Genomic DNA, 23,881 nt, shown 5'->3' with positions numbered 1-23,881 from the left:
CCAAACCAGACTGATGCTGTAGGACAGGATGCTCTCGACTGTCCCCCTGTAGAAAGTGGTCAGGACAGGGGAAGGAAGATGTGCTTTTCTCAGGCGACGCAGAAAATGCAGGCGCTGCTGTGCCCGCTTCACCAGTGTCTCGCTGTTGACCGACCAGGCCAGCCTACTCGTTAGCTGCACACCCAGGAATTTGATGCTGGTAACCATCTCCACAGGTGAATCATGAGAAGTGTGGCTGTGCCTGCCTTTTCTGAAATCGACAATGATCTCTTTGATTTTTCCAGTATTAAAACTAGGCTGTTTTCCTTACACCACTTCACCAACCCCTCAACCTCCTTACCGTAAGCTTCCACATTCAGGCTAAATACGACTTTAAAAATACGACTAGTCAGTCAGTGAAACAGGCTGCCACCTGTACTGGGAAGATTTTCTCTGAAGGTTTCCATACAGAAACTCAGTGAGCGTCCATCCAAGCTGCTGTCCATGGAGATTGTCAATCACCCTGGTCACAGTTGTCCCAAAGATGCTTTTCCCCCCCGAAAAGGCAACTGGACTTCGTTTTTCCTTGAAGACGTTTCGCTTCTCATCCAAGAAGCTTCTTCAGTTCTGACTGAGCTGTCAGAACTGAAGAAGCTTCTTGGATGAGAAGTGAAACATTTTCAAGGAAAACAAAGTACAGTTTCCTTTTGAAGGTAGCACCTTTGGGACATCCAAGCTGCTGTAGTGAATCTTGCACTGAGCAGGGGGTGGGATAGATGTCCTTTAAGTTGCCGTTTCTGCGCGAGTGCCAGCAAGGGGAAAGGTTACCGTGGCTGTTGGTTCTGAGGCTGACTCTTCTGACTCTGCTCTCTTGCAGGGCTCTCCACCTTGGTGGTCTTGTCCACAGGGATGGGAAAATCTCTCTGCTACCAGCTGCCTGCCTATCTGTACGGCAAACGGTCCCCGTGCATCACGTTGGTGATCTCTCCCTTGGTGTCCCTGATGGATGATCAGGTAAGCTGGAAGATGCCCTTGGACTGGGAGTGTGGTGTGTGTGTGTGTGGGGGTGTTTCTAGGCTGGCAGGACAACCCGCCGTGGCCAACTGACCGAGGGACAGCCTGCTGCGGGACAATTCCACAATTCGGTTTAAGCATTTAAAATGATTAGAAAATTATTTTAATTTTTGCCCTTCACATTTCATTCTGGCCCTCCCTCCTTTTGGCATCCTTTCTTTGATGATTCTATTCCACCGTTTGTTCGATATAAAGCTTCCCCTTCCCTTATGTATTCAAGATGGACAGTGATTAATATTTACATGTTAGTTATATGTAAGGGTGTAGGTCTGTACATATGTTGTATATAGTATGTTTTAGATGTGTGTTATGTACATGTACACTTTGGGAGCAAGCAACTAAATTTCATGTTTAATGTGTGCCATTGTGCCCACAGTAAAAAATGACAATAAAAGTTCGTTCTCTCCCTCTCCCTCCCTCCCTCCCTCCCTCCCTCCCTCTCTCTCTCTCTCTCTCTCTCTCTTTCTCTAATTATATCTATCTATCTGTTTGTCTGTCTATCTATCTATCTATCTATCTATCTATCTATCTATCTCTGCCTGTCATATCAATCTATCACAGTGATGGCGAACCTTTTAGAGACCGAGTGCCCAAACTGCAACCCAAAACCCACTTATCTATCGTCGGTGCCGGGTGGGTGTGGCCCATTGGGTGGGCGTGGCCCATTGGGTGGGCGTGGCTGCGGTGGTAACAACAGACTGGATGGGACTAAAAAGTTCAATCAATTCCAACTTTGCGAGATCTTTTTTTTCCCACGAGAAGTGGAAATTGATTGATTGAACTTTTTTTTTTTTTTTTTTTTTTGCACACGGCTACGCGAAAAGGTTTTATAAAAGCTGAAGGCCTAGGACTGGGGCGATGGCACATGTGCCCACAGAGAGGGCTCTGTGTGCCACCTGTGGCACGGGTGCCATAGGTTCACCACCACGGATCTATCATATCAATCTATCATATCAATCTATCATATCTATCAATCTATCATCTGTCTGTCTGTCTATTATATCAATCAATCATATCAATCTATCATATCTGTCATCTATCTATCTCTCTGTTCATCCATCCATCTAATCTATATCTTTGTGTTGGTGTATCCGTCCATCCATCCATCCATCCATCCATCCATCCATCCATCCATCCATCCATCTATCTATCTATCTATCTATCTATCTATCTATCTATCTATCTATCTATCTATCTATATCAATCTATTGTTATCTCTATCTATCTATCTATCTATCTATCTATCTATCTATCTATCTATCTATCTATCTATCTATCTATCTATCTATCTATCTATGTGTAACTCTTGTCCTGCAGTGAGCTGGGCGTGCTAAGTTGTCCTAGACACCCCCACACACACCCTGCACGCAGCCTGCCACCTGTCCTGGCACAGGTAGGGTGGGCCAATGCCAAAAGGCACAATTCAGCATTTTTTCTGGAGCAGAAATTGCAGCCGTAGGGAAAGCCGCAGGGACGTGGCTCCTGTTCTTTGCCTGGGGAGGGGGCCGGTAACCCCCGTGTCTGCCTAAGTCTGAGTGAGGCGCGCTCTGCATCTCTTGCAGGTCTCCGGCCTCCCTCGGCGCCTGAAAGCGGCCTGCGTCCACTCCAGCATGTCGAAGGCTCAGAGGGAGGCTGCCATGGAGCGGGTGAGCCAGCTGCCTGGGCATGAAGCCGCCTCGGTGTAACCGAGGACTGCCTTAAACGAGGACCCTACGGATAGTACTGCCCTGCAAAGCCCCTAATTCCCACGCGGTCTAAGAATGGTGGGGTTTGCGGTCTCGGTTGGGGTGTAGGGTCAGGTGTGTTTGGGTCCTGCCCGCCTCCAGTTTTGAACTTAACGCAGTAAATACAGGTGCTCCTTGATTTACGACCACAAGTGAGTCCAAATTTTCTGTTGCTAAGCGAGACAGTTGTTACGTGCCCCATTTTACGACTTTTCTTGCCAGAGTTGTTAAGTGAATTACTGCAGTTGTTAAGGAAGGAAAGAAAAAAAGAACAGCAGAGTTGGAAGGGACCTTGGAGGTCATCTAGTCCAGGGCTTTTCAACCAGTGGTACGGGTACCCCCTGTGGTCCATGGGCACCTGGCAGGTGGTACGCCACCATCCTAGAAAAGTGGTAGTGGGGGAGGGGAATGAGCTGAACCAGTGGCAGCACCACACAAGCCAGAGCCAGAGACGGCTGGAGCTGCAGGGCTGTCCGGGCTCAGTGGAAGCGCCAGGATCAGCGCCAGGCTCCAGCTGTAGCTCAGCGCTGATCCTGGCGCTTCTGCTGAGCCCAGAAGAAGTGCCGATCAGCTGGAATGTTGCAGCCTCTCCAGGGTCTTGTGATTTACATTCAGATGCTTGGCAACTGATTCATATTTATGACGGTCACAGTGTCCCAGGGTCATGTGGCCAAAACCTGCTGCAACCACCCAGCAGACGGGGGGGGGGGGATAAAAACCAAACACCCCCCCCACCCTCGCTGCCAATCCTCAACAGAAATGCTCAGAACAATGAAAACCTCGGACAGGAGGAAGAGCACCACCGGGTGGGCAGGCAGGTGTCTTGCTCGGCTGTGGCTTGGGGGGCACTTTTTTCGGTGCCATTGTCACTTCGAACAGTCACTAAGCAAACTGTTGTAAGTCAAGGACTACCTGTAATTTATCACTTTTTTCCTTTTTTTTTTTGTCATCCAGTTTTTGACACCTTGCTAGGCAACTGGTGGTCCTCGGATGTTGCCATATCCTAAAAGTGGTACAATGGGTGGAAAGGTTGAAAAGCCCTGGACTAGTTCAACCCCCTGCTCAGGCAGGAAACCTTACACCATTTCAGACAAATGGCTGTCCAGTCTCTTCTTAAATACTTCCAGTGTTGGAGAAGGGAGGGAGGGAGGGAGGGAGGGAGGGAGGGAGGAAGGAACGAAGGAAGGAAGGAAGGAAGGAAGGAAGGAAGGAAGGAAGGAAGAAAGGAAGGAAGGAAGGAAGGAAGGAAGGAAGGAAGGAAAAAAATAGAATAACAGAGTTGGAAGTGACCTTGGAGGTCATCTAATCCAACCCCCTGCTCAGGCAGGAAACCCTATACCAGTGGTTCTCCACCTGTGGGTTGGGACCCCATTTGGGGTCGAATGACCGTTTCACGGGGGTCGCCAAACAACGCAGTCCACCATTTTTCCCCCCTTTTCCTTAGCTGTGCTACTCCCTTTTATTCTATTGGCTTTTGAAAGCCAATAGAATAGACTCTCTTGAATAGAGTCTAATTCTATTGACTTTCAAAAGCCAATAGGAATTCTCCAGGCTGTCTCTGCCCTGCTGAGCCCGCCAAAAGTCCCATTCTGCAAACGGTGCCGCACCAATTGAGTAGTCCTCGACTTACGACCGGTTGGGGGTCGCGGCATTAAAAAGGTTGAGAACCACTGCCCTATCCCATTTCAGACAAATGGCTGTCCAGTCTCTTCTTAAAAACTCCCAGTGTTGGAGCGTTCACAGCTTAAAATAATTTGTTTAATGGCCGTTCAAAATTGCAACTGAAAAAAAAATGACTTTACGGCCGTTTTTTACCTTTCACCCGTCGCGACCTCCCCCGTGGTCACGTGATCAAAATCCAGCTGCTTGGTAACGGGTTCACATTTATGATGGCTGCAGCATCCCGGGGTGTGTGTATGTGTGTGTGTCACGCGATCCCCTTTTGCGATCTGACCAAGTCAACGGGGAAGCCAGATTCACTTAATGCTGTGACCCACGTAACATCTGTCAGGATTCACTTAACAACTCTAGCAAGAAAGGCCGTAGAGTCGGGCCAAACTCACTTAAGGGTCTTGCTTTCCGAGGGGAATTCTGGGCTCAACGGCGGTCGCTAATCGAGCGCTCCCAGTACTCTGCCCTGCCCAGCAAGGTTGAATGTCCAGTGCTCAGCAGGGTGGCAGGGAAAGCCAGTGCCCCTGACCCACCCAGGTGTTCTGCTTGCAGGTAAAAGCCGGGAAAGTCCAGGTGCTCCTGCTGTCCCCCGAGGCCCTAGTTGGGGGGGGCCTCTCGAGTGGCAGCTGCCTCCCCCCCGCGGATCAGCTTCCCCCCGTGGCTTTCGCCTGCATCGACGAAGTGCACTGCCTGTCCGAGTGGTCGCACAATTTCCGCCCTTGCTACCTCCGGCTCTGTAAGGTACGGAAGGCGAACGAGCGGGAAGGTGGGTTGGGATACAGGGAGGAGGGGGCCTCTAGGGTCAAAGACCCCGAGCAATCGGCACCAGCATTCTGAAGAGTTCCCTCTGGAGCTCTTGTCGGCTTTTCCCAACCTTTGGCAAATGGAAAGGGAGTGGACTGCAACTCCTAGAATTCTCAGCCGTGGCTTTCCTGGCTGCGGAATTCTGGGAGTTGAAGTCCACTCTAACGCTTCCTCTTTCCGTTGTGTGTTCAAGATGGGACAGTGATGAATATTTATATGTTATTTATACGTAAGGGTGTAGGTTTATACATATGTTGTATATAGCACGTCTAAATGGGTGTTCTGTATGCGTACACTTTTCAGAGCAAGCAACAAAATTTAATTTTTAACATGTGCCAATGTGCCTACAGTAAAAAAATGACAATAATTCCATTCCGTTCTGTTCTATTCTATATCATTCCATTCCATTCCATTTTCTATTCTATATTCCATTCTATTATTTTTTCTATTCTGTTCTATATTCTACTCTATTCTAGTTTTTATTCTATTCTATTTTCTATTCTATTCTAGTTTTTATTCTATTCTATTTTCTATTCTATTTTTCATCTATTCTATTCTATATTCTATTCTATTATTTTATTTTCTATTTTATTTTATTTTATTTTCTATTCTATTCTATTTTTTAACTATTCTATATTCTGTTCTGTTCTATTCTATTCTACTCTACTCTGTTCTGTTCTACTCTTTCTGGATTCTGTTCTGTTCTGTTCTGTTCTATTCCATTTTCTATTCTATTCTAACCTATAATTCTATTCTATTCTATTCTATTCTATTCTATTCTAACCTATAATTCTATTCTATTCTATTCTATTCTAACCTATAATTCTATTCTATTCTATTCTATTCTATTCTATTCTATTCTATTCTATTCTATTCTATTCTATTCTATTCTATTCTATTCTAACCTATAATTCTATTCTATTCTATTCTGTATATTGGTAGTCCTGGACTTACAACAGTTCATTTAGTGAACCTTCAAAGTTACAATGGCACTGAAAAAAGCAACTTATGACCATTTTCCACACTCACCACCGTTGCGCCATTCCCCCTGGTCACGTGACCAAAATTCAGACACTTGGCAGCCCATTTATGACTGTCGCAGTGTCCTGGGATCACCTGATCCCCTTTAGCGACCGTCTGACGAGCGAAGTCGGATTCCCTTAACGACCTTGTTACCCGTTTAACAACTGCAGCCATTCCCTTAACAACGGTGGCAAGAAACATGGTAAAATGAGGCAAAAGTCACTTAATAAATGTCTCAATTAATAAATTTGGAGCTCAGTTGTGGTGGTAGGTCAAGGACGAGCTGTCCTTGGAAATTGGGAAGCCTTGTTGAAGGGTTCGGATGACCTCCCCGTTCCTTCGCTGGCAGGTTCTTCGGGAACGGTTGGGTGTGCGGTGCTTCTTAGGCCTGACAGCCACCGCCACCGTTTCAACGGCAGGGGACGTGGCCCACCACTTGGGCATCCCGGAGGGTGAAGGGCTGGCTGTGCGTTCTGCTGCGGTTCCTCCAAACTTGTGTCTCTCCGTCTCCACAGACAGAGACAAGGATCAAGTAAGTCTGGAGCCCAGCCAGGTGCTTCCATAGAAGAGAGACCCTTGGTCTGGGGGGAGTGGGAGTGAGAAGTCTTCTTTTAAGGACATTGGGGGGAAGCAACGGGTGGAAAGTGATCAAGGAGAGAAGCAACCTAGAACTAAGGAGAAACTTCCTGACAGAACAATTAACAGAGTTGGAAGGGACCTTGGAGGTCATCTAGTCCAATCCCCTGCTCAGGCAGGAAAACCCTATACCATTTCAGACAAATGGCTGTCCAGTCTCTTCTTAAAAACTTCCAGTGTTGGAGCATTCACCGCTTCTGGAGGCAGGTGGTTCTGTTGGTTAATTGTTCTCACTGTCAGGAAGTTTCTCTTTAGTTCTAGGTTGCTTCTGTCTTCGGTTAGTTTCCATCCGTTGCTTCTTGTCCTGCCTTCAGGGGCTTTGGAGAATAGCTTGACTGCCTCGTCTTTGGGGAAGCTCCTGAGATACTGGAACGCTGCTATCATGTCCCCCCTGGTCCTTCGCTTCATTAAACTAGACATTCTCAATTCCAGTAGCCGTTCCTTATATGCTTTAGCCTCCAATCCCATAATTTCAAAAAACCTTGGTTCTCACACTAGTCACAATATTGTTGTCTAGCTAAACTCCCATGCACATTCCTCCTCCTCCCCTCCCCCCTGTATCACCTAATTCCAACTCTAATTCTAAGAGTAAAACATAAGAAGGAAAATGGCTGCATCTCCATGTGTTGTCAAAGCAAGAGCGTCCGATGTTAGCAGCGTTGACACTATGATTTTTGCAGGCTCTCGTACGTTTGCTGCAAGGGGAGAGGTTTGGAAGCCTGGACTCCATCATTGTGTACTGCACGCGCCGGGAAGAGACGACGCGGATTGCAGCGTTCATCCGCACGTGTCTGCAGGGGGTGAAGCTGAGAGGCCCCCCCTGTGAAGCAGAGCAAGAGGCGCAAGACCGTCTCCCTGGAAAAAGGCCAAAAGCCAAAGGTAGTGGTTGACTGGGGGTGATTGGCAGAACTGACCTGGGGAATAGCTGGGTAGTAAGAAGAAGAGAAGTGGCAGAAAAGAATTGTTCTTTTTGTCCTCAACTTAGGACCACAACTGACTCCAACATTTCCATTGCTAAGCAAGACAATTGTTGTGAGTTTGGCCCCGTTTTACAATCTTTCTTGCCACAGTTGTTAAGTGGATCACAGCAGTTGTTATGTTAGTAACACGGTCGTGAAGTGAATCTGGTTTCCTCATTGTCGGAAGGTCGCAAAAGGGGGGGTCACATGACCCCAGGACACTGCAACCGTCATAAGTACGAGTCAGTTTCCAAACATCTGAATTTTGACCGAGTATCATAGGGACGCTTTCAATAGGAGTCAGTGGCCAAACGTCTGAATTTTGCTCACTTGTCCCCGGGGATGTTGCAATGGTCGTAAGTGTGAAAAACGGTCCTGAGTGACTTTTTTTCAGTGCCGTTGCAACTTCGAACGGTCACTAAACAAATTGTCGTAAGTCGAGGACAGCCTTTGCCTAGTGCCAAAATGATGTCAGGGTACCAGCCCACTAAGCTTCTCTGAGAGAAGATCCTTCCAGAATTAAAGCATGTCAAGGTAATAATAGCTAAACAGTTTGTGTAATGATGTAATATAATGTAAGGTGGAAGATGTAATGATGGGAATGACTCAGCAGGGTCTGTATCCCTTTAAGAGCCTGAGTATAAAAGGGAAGGCTTTTTTCTGAAATCTCTCTCTCTCTCTCCCTCCCTCCCTCCCTCTCGTCCGTTTTCTGCTCTAATTGCTGTCTATTGGAGTTTGATGTATTACCACATGTATGTATTTTGTTCCTAGTGTATATTGTAGATAGTGTAATATAAACCACCATTTAAAATAGACCATTGTTTACTGTATTTACTCTTGGGTTATCTCAGCGCGATAAGACTGTGCATGCTCTGACAAAGCACAGCCAAACAGGCATGGGATCTTTCCTTTCTGGAACAAACCAGCTTTTTTCCAGCACTTTTGAATCCTCGAAACAAGCTGTGGTTTACCTATCTGAGTGACGTTTCTCCCAGGCTTGCCGTGAGCCTCACACTTTTGCTCTCCTCTCGTTTCCACCTAGCTAAAAAGAGCCTCCGCCGCCCTCTGAAATGGATTGCCGATGCCTACCATGCCGGGTTGTCGGCCCACGAACGCCGCCGGGTGCAGACCAGCTTCATGTCTGGGCAGCTGCGGGTGGTGGTGGCCACCGTGGCCTTTGGGATGGGCTTGGACAAGTCGGACGTGCGCGGGGTTGTGCATTACAACATGCCCAAGAACTTCGAGAGCTACGTGCAGGAGATCGGGCGGGCGGGGCGGGATGGCCAGCCCGCCCACTGTCATCTCTTCCTAAACCCGGAGGTAAAGTATGATCCGTTCTAGGGGATTTGTTCAGCCTGAAAACCTGCCACAGGTGTGTGCATCACATATTTGAGGGGCTGCCACCAAGCACCTGAAGGCAGGAGAAGAAGCAACGGATGGAAACTCATCAACCTGGAATTAAGGAGAAACTTCCTGACAGTGAGGACCATCAACCAGTGGAACAGCTTGCCACCAGAAATTGCGGGTGCTCCATCACTGGAGATTTTTAAGAAGAGACTGGACAAGTTGTCTGAGATGGTGTAGGGCAGTGATGGCGAAGCTTTTAGAGACTGAGTGCCCAAAAACTGCCCCCTGCCCCCGTTCTGCCTCCCATCCTGCCTGCTCCGCCCCTGCCCTGCCCTCCCGCAGGACCACGCACTGCCTCCATGGCTGCCGCAGATCGCCCAGGCAGCCCTGCAGCGTCATGGCAGCCACGCCCTCTGCCCACACCCCGCAGCATCATCTGCATGCTATGAGGCACGAGGCCTGGCTATGTCCTTGGCTGCGCTGCTTCATGCAGGCCGCGCCTGGGGGCGACTCTCCTCCAGGGGGGTTGCTGGAGAGGTGGGGGCTGTGGGGGGAGGCGGGGCTGGGGCGACGGCACACGTGCCCACAGGGAGGGCTCCGAGTGCCGCCTCTGGCACGCGTGCCATAGGTTCGCCATCACTGCTATAGGGTTTCCTGCTTGAGCAGGGGGCTGGACTAGAAGACCTCCAAGGTCCCTTCCAGCTCTATTATTCTGTATTCTCTCAAAAGTTCAGAAGAGAAGGACGAGGGGGGACAGGATAGCAGTCTCCCAATATCTCAGGGGCTGCCCCAAAGAAGAGGGAGTCGAGCTGGTCTCCAAAGCACCCAAAAGCAAGCAACGGATGGAAACTAATCAAGAAGAGATTAAGGGATTAAGGAGAAACTTCCTAAAAGTGAGGACAATTAATTAGTGGAACGACTTGCCTCAAGAAGTTATGGGTACTCCATCACTGGAGGTTTTTAAGAAGAGACTGGGTAGACATTTGTCCAGAATTGTATAGTATCTCCTATTATGGGGATGGGGTTGGACTAGAAGACCTCCAAAGTCCCTTCCAACACTTAACCTGTTGTCCCTTAACATGCTTGCGGAGGAACTTCCAATTCTACATCTTGTGGAATCGAATGCAGGATCCCAAAACCAATAATAGAGGCTCCCTGTAGTATTTATATTTTTAACAGTATGCCCTGGGAGAGTTCCCTCCCAAAAGTAATGCGATAAATGGTTTTAATGCAGATAAATGGATGCACTTATATGTTTCCGGAAGGAGGAGAAAATGATAGTCATTCATATGCCTAGGTAATAAACCATAATAATAATAATGCCTATTTTTCCACCATTCACAAAGTGGCTCTTCTCCTCGCCAGGGTGAGGATTTGCATGAATTGAGGCGCCATATTTACGCAGACACGGTTGACTTCTTCACCATCAACAGGCTGGTGCAGATGGTTTTCCCACGCTGCAGATGCCGAGAGCTTCACCAGAAGCAGCAGGACCTCAACAAGGTGAGGAAAGAGGAGCCAGCAGGCGTAGGAGAGGACAGCTGGCCAGAGACCTCTTTAAAAGCTGTTTCTTAGGAGTACCAGCATGGTTGAATATCCAGGTAGCCTTCGGTTTACTATCATAATTGTGCCTGGAATTACAGTCATAAGTCATGACAGTCATTAAGCAGGTCAGCACAGGTCCATGCCCAATTTTATGACTTATTTTGCGGGAAACTGACCAGACTTGCTAAAAAAATGTGGCCGTGTGACTATGGGGTGCCGCAGCTGGTCATCAAGCAGGCACTAATTTATCTTGTGATTGTAAGAGCTGTGCAATGAGGGGCCAGGTTGTTTTCTTGCATTGTTAAATCCCATCTTTTTTCCAAGCGTCCCCAAAATTTTGTGTTATGTGTTCCTGAATCTCAGCGTGGATTTTAGGTGGCTTTCAAAAACATGCATTGTGACCCAAAGGAAAAACATTAAGAGATCTGATCAGAACAAGACAGCATTGGCTTCTCCTCACCCACATCAGAATAATTCCCCTTCTCCTCCTCCTCCTTCCCCTTTTTTCTCCTCCCCCCTCCTCCCTCTTTCCTCCTTCCTTCTTCCTTCCTCTTTTTCCTACTTCCGCCTCCTCTTCCTCCCCTTCTTCCAGTTCTTCCCCTCCTCGTTCTTCCCTCTCTCCCCCCTCCCAATTCCTAATCCAATCACATTGTATCCCACCCACCCCCAAGTGTTCAATCTCCAAGCAAGACTGAAGAAGCCAACTGTGATATCAGACATTAGCCCAGGGGTAGGCAACCTTGGCTCTTTTATGACTGGTGGACTTCAACTCCCAGAATTCCTGAGCCAGCGTGGGGGAACTGTGGCCCCTTCATGACTTGTGGACTTCAACTCCCAGAATTCCTGAGCCATCATGGAACTATGGCCCCCTCATGACTGGTGGACTTCAACTCCCAGAATTCCTGAGCCAGCCTGGGGGAACTATGACCCCCTTCATGACTGTTGGACTTCAACTCCCAGAATTCCTGAGCCAGCCTGGCTCAGCTTGGAAACCTCTCCCTTTCCCCTCAGCACGGCTGGCTCAGGAATTCTGGGAGTTGAAGTCCACGAGTCATAAAAGAGCCCAGGTTGCCTAGCCTTGCATTAGCCTAACGTTCTGTTTCCAGAGAAAGACATACAAGCCCAGCAAGACTGCTTGACTCTCTGGTCAGCCCACCCCTCAGTGCTGAGGACTTGGGATGAAAACCGCTCTGCTCTTGAACATGACCAAACATTCTGACTCCCCAGGGCTGTGAAGTGGAGGATGCGGAGATGCTGACGGCCCTAGAAGGAAGTTCACAAAAGCCCCTTGACCCAGAACAGGAGCAGTCACGAATATGCTATAAACACGAGAGGGCTGTCCCCATTCAACAGACGGTGGAAGCCCTGGATCTCCGAGAAGAAGGTGAGGGTGATGATGATGGTGATGATAACACATCAAGAAACTGCAGCTTCCTGCAATAACTCCAGCAATGTTACAAAAAAAATGCGCTACTCGGAACATCTTACATTTTAAGGTGGTACCTGGCTGACACCTAGGATGCTGGCAGCAACCTGTGTGTCAACCATCAGCGCCAGCCGATTTGAATGCTCAGTTGACTGAGGTTCACGTCTAAATAACAACAACAACAATAATAATAAAGTTGGAAGGGACCTCGGAAGTCATCTAGTCGACCCCCTGCTCAGGCAGGAAACCCTATACCATTTCGGACAAATGGCTGTCCAGTCTCTTCTTAAAAACTTCCAGTGTTGGAGCATTTACTGCTTCTGGAGGCAGGCTGTTCCACTGGTTAATTGTTCTCACTGTCAGGAAATTTCTCCTTAGTTCTAGGTTGCTTCTCTCCTTGCTTAGTTTCCATCCGTTGCTTCTTGTCCTGCCTTCAGGCCCTTTGGAGAATAGCTTGACTCCCTCTTCTTTGGGGCAGCCCCTGAGATACTGGAATACTGCTATCATGTCCCCCCTCGTCCTTCTCTTCCTTAAACTAGACATACCCAATTCCAGCAACCGTTCCTTGTATGTTTTAGCCTCCAGTCCCCTGATCATCTCCGTTGCTCTTCTCTGCACTCTTTCCAAGGTCTCAACATCTTTTTTACATCCTGGTGACCAAAACTGGATGCAGGATTCCAAGTGTGGCCTTACCCAGGCCTTGTAAAGTGGAATTAACCCTTCACGTGATATGCGTATTTTGAGGCCCACATATTTTACACTGTTGAGAGCAGGCAACACAATTTCATTTTTAATGTGTGCCAGTGTGCCCACAGTAAAAAAAAAAAATGACAATAAAGGTTATCTTATGTTCATGAATGGAAAGCACCGGCAAAAACGTTCTCAAATGGACACGGCCAGGCGTGTTCTTGCCTGCTTAACCCAAAGTGTTCCTTTTCAGGCATAGAGACGCTTCTGTGTTACCTGGAACTGCACCCCTGTCGCTGGGTAGAGCTGCTGCACCCCACTTTCTCTTCGTGCCGGGTTTCGTGCTACAGAGGTCCTCAGCAGCTGCGGACAGTGTCTCGAAGGTGAGAAAAGGAAGGAGGGAAAGGATCAGGCCAGTGTGGGAGAGCATGTAGGGCAGGGGTCTTCCAACTTGGCCCTTGGATGACTCGGGGACTTCAACTCCCAGAATTCCTCAGCCAGGATGTTTTAAGACAGGGGTCTTCCAACTTGGCCCTTGGATGACTTGTGGACTTCAACTCCCAGAATTCCTCAGCCAGGCACGCGTGCCTGGCTGAGGAATTCTGGGAGTTGAAGCCCACAAGTCATCCAAGGGCCAAGTTGGAAGAGCCCTGATGTAGGGGGATTGAGAAACAAGCCTTTCTTTCACAGCCATTGCAGAGATCCAGTACCCAACCACAACGGAGCCCCAAATCTCAGTTGCTACGTGAATTTTGTCCCATTTTATGACCTTTCTCGCCACTGTTGTTAAGTGAATCACTGCCGTGGTTAAGTTAGTTAAGAGGATGGAGGTTCGTTCTCCGGGCTTGTGGGTTGATTTCCCGAACATTTCGTTATCAGGCTAGGTAGCCTCTTCGGCCGAGTTCAGGGGATGTCAGTGTCTGTGTGTTGTTCAGCTTGGTGTGGTCAGCGGGTCTTGTGATGGGGAGGTCACGTCATGTGAGGGTCTTGTGATGGGTCAGGTGTGGGTTGTGTCAGGTGAGGGTCTTGTGATGGGGCAGCTGTGTGTCACGTCAGGTGAGGATCTTGTGATAGGTCTTGTAATGGGTCAGGTGTGGGTCACAAGTGAGGGTCTAGTGATGGGGCAGGTGCATACCACGTCAGGTGAGGGTCTAGTGATGGGCCAGGTGAGGATCACAGTTGAAGGTCTTGTGAAGGGTCAGGTGTGGGTCACGTCAGGTGAGAGTCTCGTGATGGGTCAGGTGTAGGTTGTGTCAAGTGAGGGTCTTGTGGTGGGTCAGGTGAGGGTCACATCAGGTGAGGGTCTTGTGAGGGGTCTTGAAATGGGTCAGGTGTGGGTCACAGGTGAGGGTCTAGTGATGGGGCAGGTGCATGTCACCTCAGGTGAGGGTCTAGTGGTGGGCCAGGTGAGAATCACAGTTGAAGGTCTTGTGATGGGTCAGGTGTGGGTCACGTCAAGTGAGAGTCTAGTGATGGGTCAGGTGTAGGTTGTGTCAAGTGAGGATCTTGTGATGGGTCAGGTGTAGGTTGTGTCAGGTGAGGGTCTTGTGATGGGGCAGCTGTGTGTCATGTCAGGTGAGGATCTTGTGATGGGTCTTGTAATGGGTCAGGTGTGGGTCACAGGTGAGGGTTTAGTGATGGGGCAGGTGCATGTCACCTCAGGTGAGGGTCTAGTGATGGGCCAGGTGAAGATCACAGTTGAAGGTCTTGTGAAGGGTCAGGTGTGGGTCACGTCAAGTGAGAGTCTCGTGATGGGTCAGGTGTAGGTTGTGTCAAGTGAGGGTCTTGTGGTGGGTCAGGTGGGGGTCACGTCAGGTGAGGGTCTTGTGCTGGGTCAGGTGTGGGTTGTGTCAGGTGAAGGTCTTGTGATGGGGCAGCTGTGTGTCACGTCAGGTGAGGGTCTTGTGATGGGTCTTGTAATGGGTCAGGTGTGGGTCACAGGTGAGGGTCTAGTGATGGGGCAGGTGCATGTCACGTCAGGTGAGGGTCTAGTGATGGGCCAGGTGAGGATCACAGTTGAAGGTCTTGTGAAGGGTCAGGTGTGGGTCACGTCAGGTGAGAGTCTAGTGATGGGTCAGGCGTAGGTTGTGTCAGGTGAAGGTCTTGTGATGGATCTTGTAATGGGTCAGGTGAGGGTCTAGTGATGGGGCAGGTGTGTCACATCAGGTGGGGGGGTCTTGTGATGGGGAGGTCATGTCAGGTGAGGGTCCTTGGGAGGTGAAGTGCTAGTTGGGGGGGGGGCTTGCCTGGGATGGTTGAGGGCTGTCCCTTGTTGGCTGTGTGCTTGATTTGGATCCTGAAGGGTCCGTAGGCTGGTGGCGGGTCGATGGGTCTGTGGATGGAATGGCTGGCGGGGTGCCAGGCTTCGGTGAACTCACAAAATGTTCAGACAGCAACCCGACAAGCTTGGAGAATGAACTTCCACCCCCTCATCCTACACCCAAGCCACAGATGCTCACCACCATCGCTAACTTAGTTAAGTTAGAACATGGCTTCCCCATTGGCTTTTCTTGTCAGGCCACAAAAGGTGGATCCCACGACACGGCGACCGTCACAAACACGGGTCAGTTGCCAAGCGTCCGAATTTTCATCCCGTGACCGTGGGGATGCTGCAACGGTCATAAGTGGGGAAAACGGTCACAAATCACCTTGAGGACTATCTGTATATAAATTCTGTAAACCAATCAAGTTTTGCCGGTTGCCGTATTTATTACTTATTTTATTGGTCAGATTTAGAAACCGCCCCACCTCCTTTACAGAGGGAGGTATAAAAAAGGTGTCTTGTGTTTGTTTGTCTGAAATGGAATGGAGTTTCCTGCCTGAGCAGGGGGTTGGACTAGAAGACCTCTGAGGCCCCTTCCGACTCTGTTATATTTTATTTTAACTGCTGCTGCTTCTTTAGGTAGCAGATCCCAAAATACCTGTTTTATTCTTGCAGTCAAGTTTGTGTCAAGGCTGCTAACATTGGATGTTCTCGCTTTGACAACATACGGAGATGCAGCCTTATTCTTCCTTATGCTTTACTCTTAGAATTAGATGATGCTGGGGGAGGAGGAAGAATGTGATGGGAGTTAGTTAGACATAACAATTTTGTAACAGTGTGTGAATTCAGGGCTTTTGAAATAAGAGATGATAAGGAATGGGGGCTGGAGAACTGGAGGGGAAGCCTGCATTTCAAGCTAATTGGAGAATGTGATTTATGACTGTTAATTAGAGGAGGGAATTGTGCTTTGATACTATGGGCTCAGGGGAGGGGAAGTCAGATTTTGGCTTGGCCTATGTACGTGCTGATGCTGTGTTACTCGAATAAAGATTCTTTAAGGTAAACTATGCCTTGAAGTTCTTTGAAGAGTTTCATCTGTTGGAACCATGACAGTTTGGTTGGTAAGTATAGAGTGTTGACTCCTTCCTTGCTGTCTCTTCTGCCCCCCAGGTGCCCTCCGCTTGCGGTCTGCTTGGCCCAGCAGCGCCTGAAAGGGAGCACAGCCATCCAGGCCAGCTCTGTGGAGTTTGACGTCAGTGCCCTGGCCGACTCCATGGGCTGGGAGGTCCTGCCTGTCAAACGGGCTCTACGACAGCTGCAGTGGAACACCCAATGGCAGAAGGGTGAGCCAGTGGAGAGCCTGGTCAACTGGCGTGCAGGGGGCTGTTTGGGGGAGACTTTTATCTGAGCTCGTTCTCAGTCACAGCCCAGAAAAGAAGCAGGACCCCCGCGTTGTGTTTGCCACCCATCCCCAAGAGGTGTGTTGACCGAGGGCACAGCACAGAGGCAATGCAGTCAGCTGGCAATTCAAACTGCCCTTGAATTGCTCCAAATTTTCCTCAAATGCTTCCACATTTCTGGCAAGCCTCCAAACAAAGGAAGACACACACACCTCTGATTAGGAGAGGAATTTACTCAAGGCCACGGAGATAACAAGGAATGACACATACATCATAAACCTAAGGAGTCTGTGTGAATACACGCTAGCCTGAGCAGTTTCAGAAGGGAAGCTAACCAGCTGCATTTCACCTTTTTCCCTGTCAAGAGAGTGTCAAATTCTGGCTGAGAAGCCCAGCGAAGCAAAAAACACCAGAGACATTTGCGATCTCTAGTGTAAACTTTATTGGGCATTAGCAAACCAGTCAGATAGAAGGGAAGCTAGCTCTGAAAATATGGTGGGAAACAGACAACTAAAAGAGTAAAACTTTCCCTCCCCTCCCCTCTCTGTTAAGGCCACATTGTCCAATTAATCTTCCAGCACAGTGGTTCTCAACCTGTGGGTCGGGACCCCATTTGGGGTCGAACGACCATTTCACGGGGGGTCGCCAAACAACGCAGTCCGCCATTTTCCCCCCTTTTCCTTAGCTGTGCTACTCCCTTTTATTCTCTTGAATAGAGTCTAATTCTATTGGCTTTCAAAAGCCAATAGGAAATGTCCAGGCTGTCTCTGCCCTGCTGAGCCTGCCAAAAACTCCAATCTGCAAACGGTGCTGCACCAGTTGAGTAGTCCTCGACTTACGACCGGTTGGGGGTCGCGGCATTAAAAAGGTTGAGAACCACTGTTCCAGCAACTGTTAAGAGAAGAAACTTTGGTTCGCCAAAACATCTCAGCTGCTTCGGCTCTCACACCGATAGGAAGCACCTGTGGATCCCAAATTCCTCCTTCCCCCCCCCTCCCACTAACCGTAGGCAAGCTAGAAGCACTACGGCGGTCCTAAAGATAGTATATTTTGCAGCCTGACAGAGACTGATCCAGAACGCGCTGGGGGACCTGGGGGTACCAACCCATCGTCGGCCGCTCTTTTCTCCCTGCTCAGGTGGCCAGGGGCCTCGGAAGAGTGAGATCCTGGTGGAATTCATGGAACTCTCCTTCCACCTGCGCTCCTACGGGGATCTCAGCGACGATGAGCTGGATGCGGTCTGCGAGTTCCTGTACCGGCGAGTCGCGAGTCGCGAAAAGGCAGCCCTCCATCAGCTCCGAGTCTGCTTCCAGGCTTTTCAGAGGTGGGAAGTCGCAGAGAGGGGCCGCTGGGTGGGTCCTGACCAAGTACAGGCAGTCCTTGACTCAACGACCGTTCCTTTAGCGGCCGTTCTAAATGACAAGCAATGAAAGCGGGTTGTTTATTTATTTTATTTATTTAATTAATTTATTTATATGCCGCCCAATCCCAAAGGACTCAGGGCGGCGTACAAAATTAAAACAATCATCGAGAATAAAACAATAAAATAATACAATCATACCGCAAGTCCGATCATGTCCCGCCCCCCCCCCCTCGGGGACATCAGCCCCAGGCCTGCCGGAACAGGAGAGTTTTAACGGCTTTCTTAAAGGCTGGCAGGGTGGGAGTTGTTCGAACCTCGGGGGGAAGTTGATTCCATCAGGTCGGAGCCACCACAGAAAAGGCCCTTCCCCGAGGGCCCGCCAGCCGACATTGTCTGGCCGACGGGACCTGAAGGAGGCCCAATCTGTGGGACCTCACTGGTCTCTGGGAACTGTGCGGCAGTATGCGGTCCTGTAAGTAACCTGGTCCTAAGCCATGAAGGGCTTTAAAGGTGACAACCAACACCTTGAATTGCGTCCGGAGACCCACAGGAAGCCAGTGCAGCTCGCGGAGGATAGGTGACACATGGGTGTACCTTGGTGCACCCACAATCGCTCTCGCGGCTGCATTCTGAACCAACTGCAGCCTCCGAACGCTCTTCAAGGGTAGTCTTATGTCGCTTTTTCCAGCAGCGTCGTAACTTTGAACGGTCTCTAAAAATAACTTGTTGTACAGGAGTGGCCAAAATTGTGGAAACCTTTTGGGAAAAGTGAATTTTTGAGGTTTGATGGCTAAGAACACCCCTTATTTTTCAGGAGCAGTACCATGAAATTATATATCAACGGAAGGATAATTGAATCAAGAATGTAATGCAGCCAAGTTTGTTCAATTACCTGTACTGTATTCTATGAAGAGTTATAGCCAAATAACCAGAAAAAGGAAGCACAACTTGCTTAGGTTGGTCTCTGGTAGCTTTCCTTCACCTGACTGTAGCCAATGAGCATGAGCGTTTAGAGAGCCAATCGGGTGTCCTCTTATTTTGGCCATGAGCCAATCGGATCACAGTAGGATCCAGTGATGGATGTCCTGTTTTGAAGCTGAGAGGAGGACATTGGTCAGTGTGTTGTGGGATGGCTATCAAGTCGGTTGGGATTTTTTTGTGTTCTTTCATTGAGTGAGCTTGTAAAACATCATAAAGTTAAAGTCATGGTGCAAAGAATTGACTGGTCACCCAGAAAGCAATGTAAAGTAGTATTATTAAGTGAGCAAGGCTACAGTTCTAAAGAAATGAGAAGAAAAATGGGTGGAAACTTAACCAAAAGTGGCATTTCTACTGTACACTTTTCCCAAAAGGTTTCCACCATTTTGGCCACGACTGTTAAGTCGAAGGCTACCTCTACTGCTGGACCCCCGCCGTGCCTTACCTCCCTTGTGTGTCTTGTGTGTTTTTCCACAGCGTGGCTTTCCCTACTTGTGCCTTGTGCTGTGACTGTGCAGACCAGGAGAGGAGCAGCCAGTTGAAGTCTCTGCTGATGGGCTATTTCGAGAGGCAGCCGGTGCTGGGGGAGCCCTCCCTGGGCGCAGAGCCTGAAGCTGATCAAATCCAGGATGTTCAGGTGAGGAAATCCAGCTTTTCGTCTGGATCGGGCTCCAGAGCACGAACGCTGACGAGATCCTGTCCTACTTTCACCTTCTGCAGATTGGTGGCTCTGCTAGGGCTCTTGGGGCGGGGGGTTGGGGGGTCCCGATGCGTCTAGAGGGCAGCAGAGCGCAGAGGTTGATCCAAGGGGAAAATTGTGTTATCGATTTGCAGCAAGGGTATCCAGTCTTGGCAACTTTACAGCTCGTGAGTTTCAACTCCCAGAATTCTCTAGCCAGCATGGTGGACTGGGCAGTTCTGGGTGTGGAAAGCCACAGTCTTGGACAGAGTTTTGAAGTCTTACAGTTTTCAAGGTTGGACACCCTTGATTTAAAGGGCAGCTTTCTATGCCCGAAGTGGGATCATTTGTGGACATTCAATTGCAAATAATGATGATGATGATGATGATAAAGTTGGAAGGGACCTTGAAGGTCATCTAGTCCAACCCCTTGCTCAGGCAGGAAACCCTATACCATTTCAGACAAATGGCCGTCCAATCTCTTCTTAAAAACGTCCAGTGTTGGAGCATTCACCACTTCTGGAGGCAGGTTCTTCCACTGGTTAATTGTTCTCACTCAGGAAGTTTCTCCTTAGTTCTAGGTTGCTTCTCTCCTTGATGAGCTTCCACCCGTTGCTTCTTGTCTTATTTCTGATGCTTTGGAGAATAGCTTGACTCCCTCTTCTTTGGGGCAGCTCCTGAGATACTGGAAAGCTGCTATCGTGTCCCCCCCTCGTCCTTCTCTTCGTTAAGAGGGGGCGCAGCAGTTAGAGTGCAGTACTGCAGGCCACTTTAGCTGACTGTGTTCAGCAGGTCAGCGGTTCAAATCTCACCGGCTCAAGGTTGACTCAGCCTTCCATCCTTCCGGGGTAGGTAAAAGGAGGACCCAGATTGTTGGGGGCAATGTAAATATATATAGACATTGCTTACTGGCGTACACCGCTTAGAGAGTGCTTGCACTTAAAGCGGTATATAAGTCTCATAAATAAACAAAGCAGGGCTCTTCAAACTTGGCCCTTGGATGACTTGGGGACTTCAACTCCCAGAATTCCTCAGCCAGGCACGCGTGCCTGGCTGAGGAATTCTGGGAGTTGAAGTCCCCAAGTCATCCAAGGGCCAAGTTTGAAGAGCCCTGAACTAAAGCAGGGCCATAGGCTGAAACTGTGCATTGCTAAAGAAGACCAGCATTTATTCCCTTAATGCTGATTTCACTCTCCCTGGAATTTCCTTCCCGGTTATAGTTTCAGGAATGGGAGCAGCAAATCCAAGCTGACGTTCGCCACTTCCTCTCCATCCGTCAAGACGAAAAGTTCTCGGGCAGGGCCGTGGCCAGGATTTTCCATGGAATTGGTGAGGCTCCTCTTTTAGAATCTGCACTCGGCTGAATTACGTAGCAATTTCTTTAGGGAATTTTTGTTCAGCCATTTTCAAACAAGGCAAGGCCTCCTTTGCATCGCCTTAAGTCCTGGGACCACGCGGTTTTCCTGGCAACAATAGGGAAGTGGCTTGACTTTGTTTTTTTAAATCCAGGACTAACCAGGCCCAACCTTTCTTGGTTTATGAGCTCAGAGAAGGTTCACTAGGGTGAAGAGGCAAAAGCAATTTGACTGAAGGTTTCCAAGGCTAAGGAAATGTCGGGCTAATAGGTAGCTGATGGGCTGTATTCCATTTTTTTTTAAAAAAAGGACAATTGCAGAGATTCCTGGGAAATGCAGATCCTTATTTCTGCTCACCAAATTGCTGCAACACAGCGGTAACCTTATTTTTTAGCACTCAGGTTGCTATTTGACATTGCTGATGAAACGAAGTTTCCTTCCAATTAAAACTGACTCAAGAATGCTTCAGATGCCTTATAGTTGTGTATTAGAGACACTTATTAACTGTGCCTCACAACATAACCTGGTTCTTGGGGGTAGCGTGGAAAATGTAAACATGAGGAACGACATAGGATAACCTGCTTATTTATTTGAGGCATTTCTATCCTGCCTTGTCTCCGAAAACCACACATGTATGTATCTCCTAACTTTATCCCCAAAGAACTTTGTCAGTAAAGAGACCTGAAGCCCCCAAATCAGCTGTTTTGCTTCAGGATCAAGGGATGACTTGGGCCTGCCTAATCCAAATCCAACATTATCCTATTTTTCTAAACCTCGTGTTCATTTTCTTAAAGGATCCAAAAGACTTTTTTAGGGATGAAATGAGAGCAGACGTCAGTATGTAAAAAAACAAACAAACAAAAAAAAGCTCAAAGAAGCCTGCTTATTTATGACACAAAACAAAAACAGGCTGAAAAGTAAAGGCAGTGGAAAAAGCACATATTGGGATGGATTGTTCCAATCTATATAAAAAAAAAAGAAATAAAACGCAGCGAGAGAGGAGGAGAGAGAGCCAAGACCGTGGCATCGAAAGGGGCTGATTGAATTTAATCTTTAATTCTCTTTTGGAGCCACAGTTCTTCTTAAAACAAAGCCTGCTCTGTTGAGGTTCTTCTCTCCCCGAGGACTAGAATCGCCATAACACAGTCTAATCACAGTCCAGCCAAACAAAGTATTCAGTTAATTCAATTTTGAAAGAGATGCTGAAAGGAAGAGAAACTCCTCAGATGGACGAGAGCCGTACTGATGACCACAGGATTAACTTAAGAAAAGTGAGACGTTGTAATTAAAAACTAAAAATTAGGTAAAACTTAAAAACAGGACATGGGTATGTGTAAGCAAAAAATATATTGATAAACATTTTAACTAAGAGTCATAATTAGAAATGCACTAGCCTAAATATGATACAGCAAATGTTAAGGGAAATAGAGAAGGAATTTTCGATGATGTAACCTGAGATATGTACTAAAAAATTTTGTTATTGAACCACTGATTACCCAGTCACCAAGCTGCTTTCCGAGTACTTAAAGGTAAAACTGGAAAACCAATAAAATTTATTGAAAGAAAAAAAGAGAGAGAGACGCGAGCATAAAAAGATAAAGGGAGGCGGTGCTCGTCTGTTTCTTAGCTGAGGGAGCCAACGTCCAAAGATGCTTCCGGCGTCAAGTGGTCAGCATAACTGCACGCCGGCGCGCACAGCATGCCTGCGTAAAAGCTTGCCTGCTATCTCCACTATAGCTTTGCTAATGCAAGCCCCAGCTTCTTTGATTTTGTCGCAGGGCTGGCTTCACTGAGGTTGGTTTTTGTCTTGCACAGGGAGTCCATGCTACCCAGCTCAGATTTACGGACGAGACCGTCGTTTCTGGAGAAAATACCTTCGCTTTGACTTCCATAAGATCATGCGCTTGGCCACGGAGGAGATCGTCCGCTGGAAGTGAACTGAGCTGGGCAGAATCTGGAGAGGAGAAGCCCCATCCGTCGCACGGCTGCTTCGTCCCTCCTGGCTATGAAAAGGAGACGGCCACCCTGCCAGCGTTAAATCCCTGGAAGACTTTTCTTCATCTGCCCCACCGACTTTGTAGAACGCTTGGACAACTGCCCAGCTTTCTACAAAGCAGGTGGGGCAGATGAAGGAAGGTCACCGTTCTCCCGACCTTAAACAAGGGTTAGTCGGGAGTCCTTTTAAAAAGAAAATGGGTTCAGTCCAAAAATATGAAACGCTACACATTTTGGCAAATCTTAAAGAGCCTTCCTTCACCTCGTGGCTTTTGCTCTGCGAATTCTGGCAATGATGGGGTTGGACTGAGGATTTAAGGAGTGGGTAAGGCATTGATTGGTGGTCTTCAATATTTTTTTGACGAACAGATATTTCCTCTTTCTCAGGAGAATTGGAATTCCTGATTTGCCTTCTGACCTTTGAACTGGACGACAAACGCACACGCTGCTTATTTGCACCAGGCAATATTAAGTAAGCACCTCTAAGGAAGAAAAGAGGAATGATTTTGTACTGGAACTTGATCTGAATAAAACACATTTTTTTTACTTAACCTAACCTATCGCGTTTGCTTTTTTCTGTTCTTTACTATATAAATAGCATGAAGTTTTAAAATAAGCTTAATCTTTTCTCATTTGAGTGGGACATTAAAGTTTTGTATAAGCACCGTGTATAGTCAAGGCCATGGTTTTCCCAGTTGCAACGTATGGCTGTGAAAGTTGGACCATAAGAAAGGCTGAAAGAATGGAGGCCTTTGAACTCTGGTGCTGGAGAAGACTCCTGCGAGTCTCCTGGACTGCAAGGCGATCCAACCAGTCAGTCCTGGAGGAGATCAACCCCGACTGCTCTTTAGAAGGCCAGATCCTGAAGTGGAAACTCAAGTCCTTTGGCCACCTAATGAGAAGGAAGGACTCCCTGGAGAAGGGCCTGATGCTGGGAAAGATGGAGGGCAAGAGAAGAAGGGGACGACAGAGA

The 23,881-nt window shown here is 48.2% G+C and overlaps 1 protein-coding gene across 4 annotated transcripts in view; it reads left to right on the top strand.

The window, feature by feature from the left end:
* RECQL4 (RecQ like helicase 4) overlaps positions 1 to 23,651 on the top strand; it is a 37,894-nt gene extending 14,243 nt beyond the window's left edge. For 2 of the 4 annotated variants that reach the window (XM_039330181.1, XM_039330182.1), the window contains 14 exons: positions 857 to 993; positions 2,616 to 2,699; positions 5,001 to 5,189; positions 6,625 to 6,807; positions 7,592 to 7,790; positions 8,913 to 9,190; positions 10,583 to 10,720; positions 11,990 to 12,146; positions 13,129 to 13,258; positions 16,309 to 16,481; positions 17,676 to 17,862; positions 19,357 to 19,516; positions 20,779 to 20,887; positions 22,729 to 23,646. In XM_039330181.1, coding sequence (XP_039186115.1) covers positions 857 to 993; positions 2,616 to 2,699; positions 5,001 to 5,189; positions 6,625 to 6,807; positions 7,592 to 7,790; positions 8,913 to 9,190; positions 10,583 to 10,720; positions 11,990 to 12,146; positions 13,129 to 13,258; positions 16,309 to 16,481; positions 17,676 to 17,862; positions 19,357 to 19,516; positions 20,779 to 20,887; positions 22,729 to 22,850 — 2,246 coding nt within the window. In that variant the 3' untranslated portion in view covers positions 22,851 to 23,646. Of the gene's footprint in view, positions 1 to 856; positions 994 to 2,615; positions 2,700 to 5,000; positions 5,190 to 6,624; positions 6,808 to 7,591; positions 7,791 to 8,912; positions 9,191 to 10,582; positions 10,721 to 11,989; positions 12,147 to 13,128; positions 13,259 to 16,308; positions 16,482 to 17,675; positions 17,863 to 18,715; positions 18,856 to 19,356; positions 19,517 to 20,778; positions 20,888 to 22,728 lie in introns of those variants that run through there. The other 2 variants (XR_005555091.1, XM_039330183.1) reach the window with 2 other exon arrangements.
* Positions 23,652 to 23,881: the final 230 nt, after the last annotated feature.

Source organism: Crotalus tigris, unplaced genomic scaffold (assembly GCF_016545835.1).
Source record: "Crotalus tigris isolate CLP2741 ecotype Arizona unplaced genomic scaffold, ASM1654583v1 scf7180000024426.592134, whole genome shotgun sequence".
In the NCBI taxonomy this organism is placed as follows: domain Eukaryota; kingdom Metazoa; phylum Chordata; class Lepidosauria; order Squamata; family Viperidae; genus Crotalus; species Crotalus tigris.
The sequence above is the reverse complement of the archived record's forward strand: the minus strand, read 5'-3'. Positions and strand labels throughout refer to the sequence as shown.